The sequence below is a fragment of the Pantherophis guttatus genome, chromosome 13 (assembly GCF_059756535.1).
Source record: "Pantherophis guttatus breed Tessera chromosome 13, ASM5975653v1, whole genome shotgun sequence".
Taxonomy (NCBI): domain Eukaryota; kingdom Metazoa; phylum Chordata; class Lepidosauria; order Squamata; family Colubridae; genus Pantherophis; species Pantherophis guttatus.
Window position 1 is genome coordinate 17,660,573 of NC_142075.1, and position 18,198 is coordinate 17,678,770.

Below are 18,198 nucleotides of genomic sequence, written 5' to 3' on the forward strand. Positions count from 1 at the left end.
TCGATAAATATGATATGATACGATATGAGCCTTGGTAGTACAGGGGTTTAAGGCACGCAGTTATTAATCTGGTTATTAAGACCAGCTGCCTGCAGTTACTGCAGGTTCGAATCTCTCCAAGGCTCAAGGTTGACTCAGCCTTCCATCCTTTCTAAGGTAGGTAAATTGAGGACCCAGTTGTGGGGGCAATAAGCTGACTTTGTATAAATATACAAAAAAGGATGAAGGCTATTGCTTAGTGCATTGTAAGCCGCCCTGAGTCTCCGGAGAAGGGCGGCATATAAATCAAATAAAAAAAAAAAAAGATTTTTAACCATCGTAGGATTTTCCCCCCCCCACCATTGTCCCAACTAAGCAACAGCCTGAAATGCTTAAAACTTTACATCTGTTCTTTGCCTGGACCTCAGAGCTGAGACACGGCTGGCAAAGGCAGCCATGAATGCCTTTTCCGGATCCTCCTCTGCATTTATCCTCTTAGACCTCACAGATGTTTCCCGCAATCCCGTTCTTCCGTACGGATTTCAAAGAGATTGCGGATGAGATGGAAGAACAGCTCCACTAGCCTGGCCAAGAGTCCAGCTTGTTAGTTCAGCCAGATGCTTCCAACCCGTAGCCCACTCCTGTTGTGACCTCCTAGCCGTGTCTGTTCCAATAAAGGAGAATATTTGTAGTCAGGGTTGAAATGAGGGGGTCCTTGGTGCTCTCTGAGCTTGCTGGTTTTGTTGTAGACGTTTCGTTACCCAAACTGGGTAACATCATCAGCGCTAGTAAGGAATGAGATTTGCAGGGAGGAGGAGGAGGAGGAGGAAGAGGAGGAGGAGGAGGCCTTGGTGGTCTCTGAGCTTAGTGCTTTTCTTGCAGCTTTGCAAGTTGACGGTTTCATTACCCAGACTAGGTAACATCATCCCAGGAAACTCTGTAGGCCCTCCAAGGAAGGCTGATGTTGAAATCCTTGAAACTAGCGATGTGTTACCAGTGGCTAACACGGAGAGATTGTGGGGCGTGAGGCCTTCCGTGAAACTTACACAGTTCATTTGAATAGATGCCATACTTTCCACTTTACTGTAACAGTAAAGAAAACATTTACCGTAAAATAGTATTAAGTAAACATTTACTTACAAGACTCAACATATTGTACAATCACAACTCCACCCATTGGAGTTTCAAACAATCCCACTGAAAATGGTGATTCAAGTGCAGCATCTAACTTGCCAGTGAATGAATACATAGAAAATAATTTTCTTTGGAGTGGGAACATGCATTTGAGTATAGTTAAAGGATACGATCTGAAGTCTTACTCACTTTGGAAAGATCAAGAAAACTCCGAACCTTCTCTCTGGAAAACATTTTAGCTATTCACATATATGTACAGGTAGTCCTCGACTTACAAGCACAACTGAGCTCAAAATTTCTGTCGCTAAGTGAGACAGTTGTTAAGTGAGTTTTGCCCCATATTTCGACCTTTCTTGCCCTACCCTGTTTCTCCCAAAATAAGACATCCCCTGATAATAAGCCCAACCGGGCTTTTGAGCGCATGGTAATAAGTCCAAGTGCTTATTTCAGGGTTCAAAAAAATATAAGACAGGGTCTTATTTTCGGGGAAACACAGTAGTTGTTAAGAGAAGCACTGCAGTTTTGAAGTTAGCAACACGGCTGTTAAGTGAATCTGGCTTCCCCATTGCCTTTGCTTGTCAGGAGGTTACAGAAGGAGATCACGTGATTGCAAGACACTACAGCCGTCATAAGTATGAGGCAGTTGCTGAGCATCTGAATTTCGACCATGGGACCTGGGGGATTCTGCAACTGTCATAAGTGTGAAAAACGGTCACAAGTCAGTTTTCCCGTACCGTTGTAAATTCAAAACGGCAGCTAAGTGACGGTGTTGTAACTTTGAATAGTCACTGAATGAACTGTTGTAAGTTGAGGACTACTTATACACAGACTATAGATGAATCTATGACTCTGTATCGAAACAACTGCTAAGCTTATTTGAAAATATTTAAGTGGCTTTTTTGATAATTATGTGGGAATGGAAGTTAGCTTTTGGCACGCTCTCCTCTAATTGAAATCAGTTTTGTGGTTTTAAGTTTCTACCCCGCCTGACAGATGATATCATTTCCTATGTGTTTTCTAATCAGGCCTCTTTTCCTACAATGCTATAAAGCTTAATTGAAGCTTTTTTCAAGCTATGGCCATCACTACCCCTGCCCCTGATCAGCTTAGGATGGAATAGATGGTGTCTGCCAGCTAATTATTCTTAAGGTTGTGGTTTTTTTTTCTCTAGCTAAAATTAAGTCTTACTAAGAACCAACGTGGAATGATATGTAGCTTAATATTAAAAAGGCCAATTTTTCAGAAAAGTAGATAGCAACTTCTGGGTGGGCTTCTAATCGCTGGGATCAGAACAAATAGAAAATGGACATGTTTAATCTGCTTTTGGGTTTGTGGTTTGGATCCAAAGTAGCTCCTTTGAAGCTTCTTGTTGGAGAAACATAAAATCTATTAGTGCCATTAAGAAAAAAAACCTATATGTAGATGCACAGAGGAGAAAAGTTTGGCCTGAGGTCCCATTGATTTAATTGTCCGAGTTTTGCAGATTTCACAATGGCTGGGTTTATATCATGCTATGGCCAACGTAAACTCTTTTAATTTCACAACATATAGATAGGCTTGACCATAGATTCAGAGGAACACAGTGGCTCAATGGCTAAGACGCTGAGTTTGTCGATCAGAAGGTCGGCAGTTCAGCGGTTCGAATCCCTAGTGCCGCATAACGGGGTGAGCTCCCGTTACTGGTCCCAGCTCCTGCCAACCTAGCAGTTCGAAAGCACGTAATAAATGCAAGTAGGTCATGCTCCAAAAGAAAAAAATATTGGATGAAAATACATAGTTTGATACAGGAAGTAACAGGTTTCCAGATAGAATATACACCAGAATTGTTTCTTCTAGGAATAATAAAAAAAGAAATATGAAAAAAAAAACCATATATTATTCTACATATGACAACGGCGGCAAGATTGGCATTTGCGCAATGTTGGAGAAGTTCAAACGTACCCTCCGAAGATTTAATAATTAGAAAGAAATTAGATTGCGCCGAGATGGATAAAATGACATTGGAACTGAAAGGACTGATGGATTCGGACTTTTTCGCAATATGGGAGAAATGGTATAATTGGATTGAAGATAGAAAAAAAGGGAAATAACAGAGAGTAGATTTCGTAAAATTATATAGAGTGGAGGAGAACATTAGTGTGATGATATGTAAATGGTCACCGTCATGCACAAGAGTTGAATAAGAATTGTTTAATTGTTAAAACCCAATAAAACTCAAAAAAAAATGCAAGTAGAAAAATAGGAACCACCTTTGGTGGGAAGGTAACAGTGTTTCGTGCGCCTTTGGCATTGAGTCATGCCGGCCACATGACCACGGAGACATCTTTGGACAGCGCTGGCTCTTCGGCTTAGAAACGGAGATGAGCACCGCTCCCTAGAGTCGGGAACGACTAACACATATGTGCAAGGGGAACCTTTACCTTATGACCAATCTTAGCATAAAGTGGGAATCTTCCTTTAGCATGCTGTGAATGAATAAGTTGGCGAGGATTTTTCTGCTTTTCTCTGCAAAGACAACCCGGAAAGCAGGGATCTCCAACTTTGGCAATTTTAAGACCCGTGGACGTCCAACTCCCACATGGCTGGCTGTGGAATTCTGGGAGTTGAAGTTCCACAAGTTTTTAAGTTGCCAGGTTGGACACTCCTGCCATAAAATCCCAAGTATGTATTGCTTTTGGCAGGTTCCAGATCAAGTTCCACCTTTCCATAGGATTGGTTACAAGAGTTTAGACCAGATTTTTTTTTGAATTTAATCTGATTTACCATATAAAATTATTATTGTGAAAGATTAAAATTAGGAAAGGCCGTTCTGTACACTTGAAAAGCTGAGATAAGCAATAAGGAACAAATCACTTTCAGTTAATCTCATCTTTGCAATGCTTGAATCCTAAACTGTGAGTAAAATCACAGCATCTTCTTAAATCATAGTTTGGAAGATACTTAAACATACCAAGGGTTGGTTAATTGTACTTTTTGGGTTAGTTATGCTTGTGGTTTAGGAATTAGAATATCATGGCCTTCTCTTTTTGAAGGTTACTTTTATTTTGGAATTCTTTTCCAGTCTCTACATTCTGCATCTGCTTCATTTGGCCTCTAATTGTAGAACAAGTAGAGAATTAAATTGCAAGATTTCTCCCTTCCCCCAAGCATTGACAACAACCAGGTGTCGCTTTCTAGTTTACTAGCACCTGGCGAACTATGATTTCCAATTTTGTTAGGTGGCTAGAGTCTCCATATTGGCAACCACCTAGTGGCATTGAAATACAGTAAACATGATTTTTTTCATTAATATTTGCATTATATTTTCTTTAAAAGTCATAAGCACCTTTGATATTGAAAAGTTTATCTCTACATTTTCTCGTGTAAGTTTTTTTTTGTTTTCATCTGCCAGTTTTCTCAATCTTCCCTTCAATCTGTATTCTCCAAAGGCCATCATCATCATTTTTTAACAATCCTATAATCCCTTGAGGAGTGATGTTTGGGCAACTGAATGGTGCTAGGAGAGTGTTTTAATGGCTCAATGCCCTTCCTGTCGCCAATGCGGAGTTTTGTTCAGCAGATATATTCTCATTGTGCCCAGAGAGAGAAAAACCTGCCTCTACCTAAGATCGAACTCATAGCCTCTTGATTGTGAGGCGAGAGCTCCACCTCTAGGCCACCGCCCCGCTCCATTCTCCAAAGCCAATAAGGGTAGCATTTTGCCTGTGCCTTTTATGATGTCATCTGCAGAACAGAGCATAGACCTTGATTGCATCTGTTGTGTGTACGATGTTGTATAGACCCATACATAACGGAAACTGTCTTTCTTTTCAAGTGCAACACTGCAACATCAGGTGCATGAACGGTGGGACGTGCAGTGATGATCATTGTCTCTGTCAAAAGGGATACACCGGGACACATTGTGGACAACGTAAGTAATCAGAACGTTCAGTTCAGAGATGGGTTTCAGCAGGTTCGGGGGAACTGGTAGCGGAAATTTTGAGTAGTTCGGAGAACCTGTAGTAAAAATTCTGACTGGCCTCGCCCCCATCTATTCTCTGCCTCCCAAGTCCCAACTGATCGGGAGGAAATGTGGATTTTGCAGTAACCTTCCCCTGGAGTGGGGTGGGAATGGAGATTTTACAGTATCCTTCCCCTGCCATGCCCACCAAGCCACGCCCACCAAGCCACACCCACAGAACCGGTAGTAAAAAAAATGTGAAACCCACCACTGGTTCAGTTGGAATTCAGCTACACTGCCTAAATGATACAGAAGCAAATTGAGAATTCGTGTTTCACAATTCATGGAGGAAGTTCACCAGCTCATAAATACAACAGTAGCAAGAACACCTCTTCATGACGGTATTACCCCCACGGATGCTGCTCTTCCATTCCACACACAAACAAACACAGACACACGCACACACACCAAGTAACACGAGAACAACCTTCTCCAGTCCCTGTGATGCGGATTCCAGATTAGATCCAGACGAAAAATGTCACCATTCTGAACGGAGGAATTTTGAGTACAGTAAACGTTGGGAAACACAGTCCTTCAACTCTTTTTTGTTCGGTTGCCAAATTCTCATCTAAGAACTTCTATCTTGGCTGCAGTTAAAATAGGGGGAAAACAAAAAACCAGCCACCAGATCAGGACAGGATTTGCGTGTGGATTGCCTGTAATTTTTTCAGAGAAGCTCGTAACTTTTCAAGAAGTGCCAGGAAAATTTCTTGCTGGCTGGAATATGCCTCAGACAAATGCTTGAGACTAACTGCTGTAGACGTTTTTGTATTAGTGTCGTAAAGGTATTGGGAAAGTTTTAAGCATTTCATATCCGATTAGTGACAAATTTGTCATCGCTAACTGTTGGCGCCATCCAGTTCTCTTTGCGTTCGAAAAGCAAATCTGTGTCAAGCTTATTATGGAAAGTCTAGTAAATTGTAAAGAGAGCCAGTTCGGTCTAGTGGTTAAGGCAACAGTAGAAACCGGGAGACCGAGAGTTCTAGTCCCGTCTTAGCCATGTAAGCCAGCTGGGTGACCTTGGGCCAGTCACCTCAGCCCAACTCACCTCACAGAGTTGTTGTTGTTGTGAGGAAAATAGGAGGAAGAAGGAGTGGGCATGCTTGCTGACTTGAGTTAGAAATAATAAAGGCGGGATACAGATAAGTACATCTTATTTTATTCTCCGAGTATTGGAAGATGCCTCTATGCGCTTTAATGCATTTAGCCATTTTTAGTCAAGTAAGGTGTTCACATTGAGGGATGCGGTGGCTCAGTAGCTAAGACACTGAGCTTGTCGATCGAAAGGTCGGCAGTTCAGCGGTTCGAATCCCTAGTGCCGTGTTCTGGTAGCCTCTTGTTGACTTTTGTTATTTGCTCCACTTGCAGCTGTCTGTGAAAATGGATGTCTTAATGGAGGAAGGTGTGTGGCACCAAACAGATGTGCTTGCACGTACGGCTTCACGGGACCTCAGTGTGAAAGAGGTAGGTGGGATTTCCATTTTCTGATTAAAACAGTGGAAAACTCTAAACTGTCTTGGGGTATATAGAAAAGCCATTTACAACTAAGAGGAGGTGCAAATGCACTAAAATGTTTGATTTGTTCTTTTAAATTGTTGAAGTTCGCTGGTGGGGATTAGGTTTAATAAGTTTTTAGAAGACTGCATGTCTTCTAACGCGCTCCATGGCATAGGACCTGGGTACTTGCGGGACCGCCTTCTGCCGCCGATAGCCTCCCACCGTCCAGTACGCTCCCACAGAGAGGGACTCCTCAGGGTGCCGTTGGCCAGGCAATGTCAGCTGGCGACCCCCAGGGGGAGGGTCTTCTCTGTGGCAGCCCCCGCCCTCTGGAACAATTTGCCCCCGGAGATAAGAAGGATATCGGATCTTCGGGTCTTTCGCCGAGCCCTGAAAACTCTTCTTTTCCAGCAAGAAGGGCTGGCGTGAACCTCGCCCCCCTTTTTTAGTTTTTAATGGTTATTAATTGTTTAGTTTTAATTTGTTAATGGGTTTTAATTCGCACTGTTTTAATTCGGGCCAAAGTATATAATTCTTTTAATTAATTTTAAATTTTGTATTGTTATGTATTTTAGTTTTGGCTGTGCACCGCCCTGAGTCCACTAGGAGAAGGGCGGTATATAAATTGAATAAATAATAATAATAATAATAATAATGTGTAGTGGAATGTAGTCTGGATTCTCCCCGGATCAGGCAAACTGGTAGTGGCAGCAGCGGGAGGCTCTGCCAACCCGCTTGGATGTCTCTGTGCATGCGCAGAAGCATTGCACGTGTCAGTGGTGGGTTCTAATCAGTTTTACCACCAGTTCGCATCACACATGTGCTTCGTGCCCTTCGCGCAAGCACATTGAGTGAAAAAACAGCTGAGGCATGGCAATCCACTCTGCCGCGCCTTACAGCTGACGAAGAAACAAAGAAGATTTCCACTACTGGCTCTCCTGAACCAGGGAGAACCGGTAGCAACCCACCACTGGCGCGCGTGCATAAGTGTGCCCACACTCACGAGTGAACCGGTAGCAATGGGATTTGAAACCCGCTACTGGCCAAGAGACAGCGAAGCTTAGATCGTTGGGTTAGGCGGAAGAGGTTCAAGATAGCTCCTCAAAACTTCTCAGAATATATCTTGAACGAAGCATGTGCTCACTTTAGTTTGGCAAGATTTCTGTACCTACAGTAGGTGTGATGTTTTGAAGCGATTCGGTGTAATTTGCCATGGTTTTTGGAGTCTGAGTGAGAAGCACCAGGGAAATCAGAAGATCCTCGCAGTTCAAATGGGTATAAAGATTCATTGCAAGCTTAAACTGTCTACAAGAATCTGAACTACTAACAGCCAAAGCAAATTGCCGGCACATAAGGTTCAGTGGAATTCAAGGTGGGCTGGATTTAAATCTCTTGCGGACACGGCGAGACTGATGACTGATGACATGTTTGACCCCTCCCTCAGGTTCAGCCTGGTCATTCCCTACATTGAGATTATGCTATGATTTGGCTGTACAAAATTTATACCATGCTTCTATGGTACACATAGAGCCTCCATTTTTTTTAAAAAAAAATATCATTTTTTTTCTTTCAAAGTACATAATTTCAAGATTACCTAATCTCACGACATTTCAATGTTTGTACACGAGACTGTGAACTCACAAGAGTGAGATTTTACCGAAAACTCTCAAGGTTGATTAAACTCATCAATCTTCAACCTGTTTTTAAAAATTCTTTCCTACCTAATGAATGGTTGAAAATATATTTATATCTACCTGTCTGTGTCCATTAGTAGGATGACTCTCTGAAAACTGACATCAAATCTGTTCTGAGGGGAGAATGACACACAAGAGAAATTGAAAATGGGTCAAACCCAGTCAGATACTGCTGAGGAAAAAAATGAAATTTATTCCTTTATTACATTTCACATTTTATGATGAATTGTGAAAGCTAGCTAATAAAAGAAATATAGTCACGTACATTTCACTTCTCTGTTTAATATACATAAGCGTCTTGGAGAATTTTTTTTGGCAGACAGAGTAATATTTAAGTGCTAAAGTTACTGTCTATCCTGCCTGACGTCTTATAGTTTGTTTTGTCTAGTTTTGCGGAGATCTTCTTCTTTAAAACTTAGGAGACTTTTGTTATCAGTTTTGTGAACTTTTCCCTCGGGTCGCCATAGCAACTCACACAGCTGTTTCCAGATGAGACCATGACTCCACTTGTTGGCTATATGGAAAACGTTTTAAGGAAATTAAATCAAGTTTAATAGCATTTGGACAGAGACAGTAACAATAGCTGTTGAATCGTAATTGTCATCTGGCTGTCTTCTTGACGATAACATGTTTTAATTGGAACAAAATGCGCTCACCCAGGGTATGAAAAATTCATAGAGTAGGTTATATGTTCAGCCAAGTATACATCTTTCTCACTCCGGTTTACCTATATCTGTTTGTCTGTCTGTCTGCCACTCCCTCCCTCCCTCCCTCCCTCTCTCCCTCCCTCTCTCTCTCTCTCTTTCTTTCTCTCTCACATCCATCCATCCTTCTATACCATCTATCTATCTATCTATCTATCTATCTATCTATCTCTATCTATCTATCTATCTATCTATCTATCTATCTATCTATCTATCTATCTATCTATCTATCTATCTATCTATCTATCTATCTATCTATCTATCTTGGATAGATAGATGGAGCCGAGGTTGTGCAGTGGTTAGAGTGCAGTACTGCAGGCTACTTCAGCTGACTGCTAGCTGCAATTTGGTAGTTCAAATCACACCAGGCTCAAGGTTGACTCCAGCCTTCCATCCTTCCGAGGTGGGTAAAATGAGGATCCAGATTGTTGGGAGCAAGAGGCTGACTCTGTAAACCGCTTAGAGAGGGCTGTAAAAGCACTATGAAGCGGTATATAAGTAAGTGCTATTGCTATTGCTATCTTCTATTTATCATGTCTGTCTGTCTATCTATCTATCTATCTTCTGTCTATCTATCTATCTATCTATCTATCTATCTATCTATCTATCTATCTATCTATCTATCTATCTATCTTTTGTCTATCTATCTATCTATCTATCTATCTATCTATCTATCTATCTATCTATCTATCTCTATCTATCTATCTATCTATCTATCTATCTATCTATCTATCTATCTATCTATCTATCTATCTATCTATCCTTGTTCCAGGCTAAACTGATAGATTTTCCCAATGTGCATGAAACTCCAAATACATAGGATTAGATCCAACATTATCATGAATTATGCTCTGTGGGGAAAAAAACAATTACCCAAGTAATAAATGTGCAAGGTGATAAAAAAAATACAACGATTTATGTTGTCTTCTACCACAAAGTGGGACTATAACAAACTCTTTCCGAGAGGAAGTAGAGACAGATACCTTTATGTTTGGCTCTAAACAGAATAGTTTGTGAAATTAACTTGTAAAGTCTAGGCCTTAAACTGCAGAACTGATCAAGCATCAAGTTTCTAGTTATATTGGTGCCTTTAGGTCAAAAATTGGTAACATGGAGCTGTCCAGATATTGCTGAATTACAACTATAAGCATATGTCTGCATTTCCTGTGCTAGCAATAGAAACGGACCTTCAGAAGCGTGTAGGTAGTCCTCGACATACGACCGCAACTGGCACCAGTATTTCTGTCGTGGAGCAAGGCAGTTAAGTGACTCGCACCCGATTTTACAACCTTTTTTTTTTTCCCATGGTTGTTAAGCGAATCACTTGTTAAGTCAACCATGCCCCTTTAAGCAAATCTGGCTTTCCCCGTTGACTTCGCTTGCTGGAAGCTGGCTGGGAAATTTTGTAAATGGGGATCATGTCATCCCAGAATGCTGCAGCCATTGTACATAGACACCAAATTGTGTTCATGTGACCACGAGGATGCTACCTCGGTTGTAAAGGCCGAGGACTGGTTGTAAGTCACATCTTCAATGCCGTTGCAACAGTTACTAAATCAAGGATTACCTGTACAAAGGAAGATAAATCTTATGTTTCCTGACAGTTAGAACAATGAATCAGTGGAACAACTTGCCTCCAGAAGTTGTAAATACTCCAACACTGGAAGTTTTTAAGAAGAGGTTGGACGACCATTTGTCTGAAGTGGTGTAGGGTTTCCTGCCTAAGCAGGGGGTTGGACTAGAAGACCTCCAAGGTCCCTTCCAACTCTTATTCTATTTTCCAAAGTACCTGAAGGCAGGACAAGAAGCAAAGGATGGAAACGAATCAAGGAGAGAAGCAACTTAGAACTAAGGAGAAATTTCCTGACAGTCAGTACAATTAATCAGTGGAACAACTTGCTTCCAGAAGTTGTAAATACTCCAACACTGGAAGTTTTTAAGAAGAGGTTGGATAACCATTTGTCTGAAGTGGCGTAGAGATTTCTGCCTGGGCAGGGGGTTGGACTAGAAGACCTCCAAGGTCCCTTCCAACTCTGTGATTCTATTCTAAGTCTACATTGGAATCCTTATTTGTAGATGCTTCTTATATATGTCTTAAGTTGTCCTGTGGGTGTTTTCTCGGCGGTTCAGAAGAAGTTTGTGATATCTTTTTTTTTTTTCCTTCTGCAAAAAGTTGAGGCCTAGCGGCACTTCCAGGCTGTTTCCTTTTTTTTTCCTCTAGAGAGGATCCAGCTTGGATTCGAGTCACTTCAAATATTAAGGAGTGTGGCATTTTCTTTCTTGGTGTGCATACTTCATGTACAAACAGTGTCTGCTTTTCCTTCACAGTGTCTGCCTGTTCGGCTTGTAGGAAGTTCTATTTTGATCCCCCCGCTCCTCCCACCCCCCCAATTTTGATCTTAACAAATGCAAAACATTTTTAGAAAACGTAAGTTTCTGCCAGCTGCTTAAGAAATGTGTTGACTACTTTTTAGAGCAGTGATTCTCAACCTTCCTAATCAGGGGTGAAATGCTCCCGGTTCGGACCGGATCGCCCGATCCGGTAGCAATGGCGGCAGGTGGTTCGGAGAACCGGTAGCAAAAATCCCTGCAACCTCCCCCACCTTGCCCAGCTAAGCCACATGATCATCAGAGCCTTTTTTTTTTTACTTTTAAGAGCATTTTTTCTACAATCTCTTCCGACGAAAAAATGCTTTTAAAAGTAAAAAAAAAAGCCTCTGATGATCGCGCGGCTCAGCTGGGATCGTCAGAGGCTTTTCAAAGCATTTTTTTCTGCAACCTCTTGGCCGAAGAGGTGGTTAAAAAAAATGCTTTGAAAAGTCTCTGACGATCCCAGCTGAGTCACCTGATCGGCAGAGAGGCTTTTCAAAGCATTAGAAAAAATGCTTTGAAAAGTTAAAAAAAAAAGGCCACGCCTACCCCAGTCACATTCCCCCCCCACCAAGCCACGCCCACAGAACCGGTAGTAACAAATTTTACATCTCACCCCTGTTCCTAATGCCGCGACCCTTTAATACAGTTCCTCATGTTGTGGTGACCCCCAAGCGTAAAACACGTGCCAAAAGTCTGAGCGTGCGAGCGCTCTCGTGCTCTCACGTGCCAGCACCCATAATGCAATGGGCGCCCCCATTTGCGCATGTGCGCATGACCCCCCATGCTCCTAATGCACATGCGCCTCACACTGCACATGTGCACATGCAACCCGCACTGCGCATGGGTGTGCCCTCCATGCATGTGCCCCCACTTTTTCCAAGAGGGCCTCAATGAAATCGAGTTTGACACCCCTGTTCTAAGCTATAATATTGTTTGAAAAAAAAAATACTGGCATGTAAGATCAGCCTCTCTGTCTTAGTATTACGTTCATCTCAAACCATTTGGACTTTGTTAATCCACGGTTTAAAAACTATGGCTTGGCATGAAAGATAAATTCAATTTATAGCTGGCGAGAAACAAAATCATGGGAGCAAAAAAAAAAACAAATAATCATCCTCATCTTCATCTGATGTAATCCTTGATAGTTCATTTAGTGACCATTCAAACGTAAAACGGCACTGAAAAAAAGTGACTTATGACCGGATATTTTTTTTTACGACTGTTGCAGCGGCCATGCAATCAAAATTCAGACGCTTGGCCGCTGACTCGTATTTATTTACACCTGTCTCACTGAACGACAGAAATCATGGACTCGATTATGGTCGTAAGCCGAGGACTACCTGTATCCCTGACTCGGAGCCAGCCGACTTAGGATTCATCTCTGAATGGCAGTCACAGAAATCGGTGAATATCCATGACAAGGGCGAGAGGAATTTTATTCATTTCCAAACCGTGTGTCAGAAAAAAAAGGAGAGGATTATGAGCATGATTTGACTTTTTCTTTTCCAAAGGGTTTCCAACATTACGTCTTAATGATTTGTGACATTGTAAACCTCGTCTCCTCGAGAGCTTTAGTCATATGAAAATAATCTAATGCTCCCAATCTGCCTTGCATCAGAGCCCTGCGTGGAAGCCTCCTCAGGGGGAACGCGGGTGAGAACATGGTGGTCCGGTGGGTGTCCATTCCTGACCACGGTGACACCCAATGATGAAATGAGGTTGCAACCTTCTGACCCGAAATTCTGGGATTTGGTACGTGAATCACAGCATTACAATTAGAACAATTAATCAGCGGGACAACTTGCCTCCGGAAATTGTGAATGCTTCAACGTTGGAAGTTTTTAAGAAGAGATTGGATTTGTCTGAAGTGGTGTAGGGTTTCCTGCCAGGGCAGGGGATTGGACTAGAAGACCTCCAAGGTCCCTTCCAACTATTCTATTCTATTCTATTCTATTCTATTCTATTCTATTCTATTCTATTCTATTCTATTCTATTCTATTCTATTCTATTCTACTCTATTCTATTCTACTCTACCCTACCCTACCCTACCCTACCCTACCCTACCCTACCCTACCCTACCCTACCCCACCCCACCCCACTCCACTCCACTCCACTCCACTCCACTCTACCCTTTCCTATTCCTATTCCTATTCCTATTCCTATTCCTATTCCTATTCCTATTCCTATTCCTATTCCTATTCCTATTCCTATTCCTATTCCTATTCCTATTCCTATTCCTATTCCTATTCCTATTCCTATTCCTTTCTGTTCTGTTCTGTTCTGTTCTGTTCTGTTCTACCCTACCCTACCCTACCCTACCCTACCCTACCCTACCCTACCCTACCCTACCCTACCCTACCCTACTCTACTCTATTCTATTCTATTCTATTCTATTCTATTCTATTCTATTCTATTCTATTCTATTCTATTCTATTCTATTCTATTCTATTCTATTCTATTCTATTCTATTCTATTCCTTAAGGGACAGAATTGGTTTCCTGACATTGCAATTCAAGCTTCATCACTGTTATCCTCAGTGCTGCCAAGTCCCTTCATTTTTTTGGTCAAGATTTTCCGGAAGTAGTTTGCCATTGCCTCCTTCCTAGGGCTGAGAGAAAGTGGCTGGTCTAAGGTCACCATCTGGCTTTGTGTCTAAGGTGGTATTAGAACTCCCAGTCTCTAACCCCTACAATAGACTAGCTCCCGTACACCCTTAAAGCAATTTAAATGCTTATCTAAAATGCGCGAAATGCACATTTGCCAAGATGGACATCATATAGATCTATACTGGCCTGGGATTTAATTAGTTAACTGCAGATTCCAGCTGTGCTCATTTTCTTGCAAACTTGGGTTTGCATCTGCATAATCTGTTAAATACTTGGCTCAGAACAGCATTTGAACTGGATAAGCATTTTTTTTTTTAAAGTTTGTAGATAGTGATGAAGGACTAGAGTTTCCAGGATAGGTCTGAAATAAGCCAGGCAATTGATTTTGGAAATTGCTGACTGTCCATAAGATCTGTGGAATTTTTGAGCTCTAATGGTTCATCCTGTATTCCCTGCCCCCCTTGGATTCTCTCTGTAAATCAGTGACAAAATTGAATTAGGCTAACTTCCTGTCTTTCACCGAATCCAGTTTTGTTCACCCAAAATATAAAAAAGATACTGAGACTCTAGAAAGAGTGCAGAGAAGAGCAACAAAGATGATTAGGGGCTTGTCGGTCGAAAGGTCGGCAGTTCAGCGGTTCGAATCCTTAGTGCCGCGTAATGGGATGAGCTCCCGTTCCTTGTCCCAGTTTTTGCCAACCTAGCAGTTCGAAAGTAGAAAAAATAAGGACCACCTTTGGTGGGAAGGTAACAGCATTCCATGTGCCTTTGGCATTGAGTCATGCCGGCCACATGACCATGGAGATGTCTTCGGAGAGCGCTGGCTCTTCGGCTTTGAAACAGAGATGAGCATCGCCCCCTAGAGTCGGAAACGACTAACACATATGTGCGAGGGGAACCTTTACCTTTTTAGTCTAATGAAAAGAAGGAATAGGGGTGACATGATAGCAGTGTTCCAATATCTCAGGGGCTGTCACCAAGAAGCGGTGGTCAACGAGTGGTAGGTTGCTACTGGTTCACCCCGGATCAGGAGACTCTGCCCACCCGCCTGGACATCTCTGCCCACGCACAGAAGCTTCTGCGCATGGGCAGAAGCATCGTGTGCAAGCTCGCCCGCGTCCATGAGTGAACTGGTAGCGGCCAAAATTGAAACCCAGTACTGGGGTCAACCTATTTTCCAAAGCACCAGAAAGCAAGACAAGAAGCAGTGGATGGAAACTAATCAAGGAGGATGTCTATGGAGATTCTCAGCCATCCAGGACATGATTGTCCCCAAGGTGCTTTTTCAAGAGGCAACTGGACTTCCTTGTTTTTCAACCTAGAACTAAGGAGAAACTTCCTAACGGTGAGGACAATTAACCAATGGAACAGCTTGCCTTCAGAAATCGTGAGTGCTCCATCACTGGAGGCTTTTACGAAGAGACTGGATAATCACTTGTCTGAAATGGTATAGGGCAGTGATGGCTAACCTTTTTGTCATCACATGCCAAGAGCGGGGAGAGGAGGGTCATGCCCGCGCATGCACACATCCATAATTCTATGTGCCCTGCCCCTGTGCATGTGCGCACGACCCTCCCTGCTCCCCCTGCTCCTGGCACACGATGGTGGGACTGGAAGTTGGCAAATGGGCCGTTTCTGGTCTCTGGAGGGCCTCTGGGTGGTGGTGGGGAAGGCCGTTTTGGCCCTCCCCAGACTCCTAGAAAGGCTCTGGAAGCTGGGTAGAGAGAAAAATGGGCCTCCCCCCCCAAGGTCCTCCAGAGGCAGGAAACAGCCTGTTTCCCTACTTCTGGTGGGCCCAGAAGGCCCGAAAATCAGATGGCGCACCGGAGCTGAGCTTGCGTGCCCACCAATATGGCTACACATGCCACCTGTGGCACACCTACCATAGGTTCGCCATCACGGGTATAGGATGTTGAAATAATAATAGAATAGGGTAGGGTAGGGTAGGGTAGGGTAGGGTAGAGTAGAGTAGAGTAGAGTAGAGTAGAGTAGAGTAGAGTAGAGTAGACTAGACTAGACTAGACTAGACTAGACTAGACTAGACTAGACTAGACTAGACTAGACTAGACTAGACTAGACTAGACTAGACTAGACTAGACTAGACTAGACTAGACTAGAATAGAATAGAATAGAATAGAATAGAATAGAATAGAATTCTTTATTGGCCAAGAAGACTCCAAGGTTGCTTCCAACTCCATTATTCTGTTATTTCTATGAAGTAATATGCTTTTTATCTTTGTCTGCAAGAGGAAAAGACACCTCTTTTGGAAATTCCTGAATTTGCTGGATAGGCGGAGCAAAAAAAAAAAAAAATCTATAATGGGACACTTGATCGTCTCTTGCTGAATTTTCCCTCAATGTGGCTCACGCATCACAGTCAGATATCATGTGCTTCACTTCTCACGTTTGGCAACCCAGCCAGTTGTAGTTTATGAAATGAAAACTGGAGTGAAACAAACCCTGCCTTGCTTGCAATGTGAATTCATCAATGCAGAGGACTAGAGAGGGTTTCTAAATTACCGTTACTAGCCATAGTTTACATTCGGATTGGCCTCTCGGCCTAGAAAAGGGGAAAAAACTCAGTCTTGCCAAAGCTTTAAAACAGCTAAGCTGGGTGGAACGTTAGTTTTGTTCCCCTGATGATCTGAGAGAAGAAGAACAGATTCCCAGATGTTTACACTGTCTGGGTATTTGTTGATTGAGCCTCCGTAGTTTGCATTCATTTTCTTACTGTATTGGCTGAACATCCATATACTTCTTGCTGGCGAGGATTTGGGAGACTCCCTCATCTCCCATTTACAACGCTATAGCGTGACCTCATCTTGCCTTTATACCTTCCATATCCTTTGCTTTTGCAACAATATTGTAAGACAGCAGATTAAAAAAAAAAACATTTTTACTACCCCGTAATCCTTTAATTCAGGGTAGAGTCGGGGCGACTGGATGGAGCTGAGCGTTTACTGGCTGGATGCCCTTCCTGACGCCAAGGGGGAGTTCACAGCAGATATTCTTTCTTTGCGCCCTAAGGGGGGGGGGGAAACATCTGCTGCTACCTAGGATTGAACTCTCAACCTTCCAAGTGGGAGACAAGCATCTTCACCACTAGGCCACCACACTGCTCATTAAGACAGCAGATTCTGTTTTACATGAAAAAGGAAAGCTGAAGTAAGATCATAAGCCCACAGCGCTTCCTTTAATGACCGAGTTATGATTCACTTAATTAGCGCTTCCCTTAATGACCGAGTTACCAGCCTCAATTGTAGTCACTAAATGAGGACTCCGGAGGCTTTCCTCGAGCCTCTGGGAGGGTGAAAATGGCCTCCCCAGGCTCCAGAGGCCCTCTGGAGGCCGGAAATGGGGACGTTTCTGGCCTTCCCAAACTTCCGGTAGGCCTGGTTTTTTGCCCTCCCTGAGCCTCCATGCACGCCCTGCATCCAAAACGGGCTGCGTAGGTACTCCTGGGAGGGGTGGGACGGGTGGGATGGGATGGCCAGGAGTGGGATTTGGGGGTTCGCCAAACTGCACAGAATCTTAGCTAGAGGGTCTCCTGAACCCCGGCGAACTCCCAGCAGCCCACCCACCCCTGGTGCTAACTTTCTACAACAAATTACTGTCAGCTTAATACGTTACCACGAAGGCATCCTTCCAAATTAATCGGTTATTTAACCTGTTCTAAAATGTTAATGAAAAAAAAATACCTTCACTCATATCAATATGAATGAAACCGTTCTGAGGAAACCAGGGTTTATATATAAAAGATCAAGGTTTATGATCTATATAATTCCTGTAAGAAACGATTTCTATGTCATCTTTTAATGCTTTTAAGTCTTGGGATTGTGGTTTGGATTTCAGCCAGGTGTTCGCTTTTGAACCATTCATTCTTTTGTTGATTACAGTAGACTTTAAAAGTGGGTGGAGTCCTTTTGGTTGGTCTCCAAAGGAATTGAGTAATAATTGACCCAACGTACAGAGTGTATGAATAAACTATTCTTTTTGTTAAGAAATTTATGTTTTACGTGGTGTCCCGGAGTTCACATCCCTCTGTTTTCCCCTTCTCCTCCTCTCCCAACTCCCAAATGTTTTTAATATGCTCAGCTGCTCCTTTATACCTCTCTAATTCTGCAAACAACCTGGAGACCCTGTTAGATAAGTGCCTAAATTCACAATACTGTGAATTTAAAAGAACTTTTTGTTTAAATGCCTTGAAAACA

The 18,198-nt window shown here is 42.7% G+C and overlaps 1 protein-coding gene across 2 annotated transcripts in view; it reads left to right on the top strand.

Annotated features, from left to right (window-relative positions):
- Nucleotides 1-18,198, top strand: part of FBN1 (fibrillin 1) — a 189,338-nt gene that overhangs the window by 27,242 nt on the left and 143,898 nt on the right. For both annotated transcript variants that reach the window (XM_060693282.2, XM_060693281.2), the window contains exons 5-6: nucleotides 4,928-5,023; nucleotides 6,482-6,577. In XM_060693282.2, coding sequence (XP_060549265.2) covers nucleotides 4,928-5,023; nucleotides 6,482-6,577 — 192 coding nt within the window. The remainder of the gene's footprint in view (nucleotides 1-4,927; nucleotides 5,024-6,481; nucleotides 6,578-18,198) is intronic.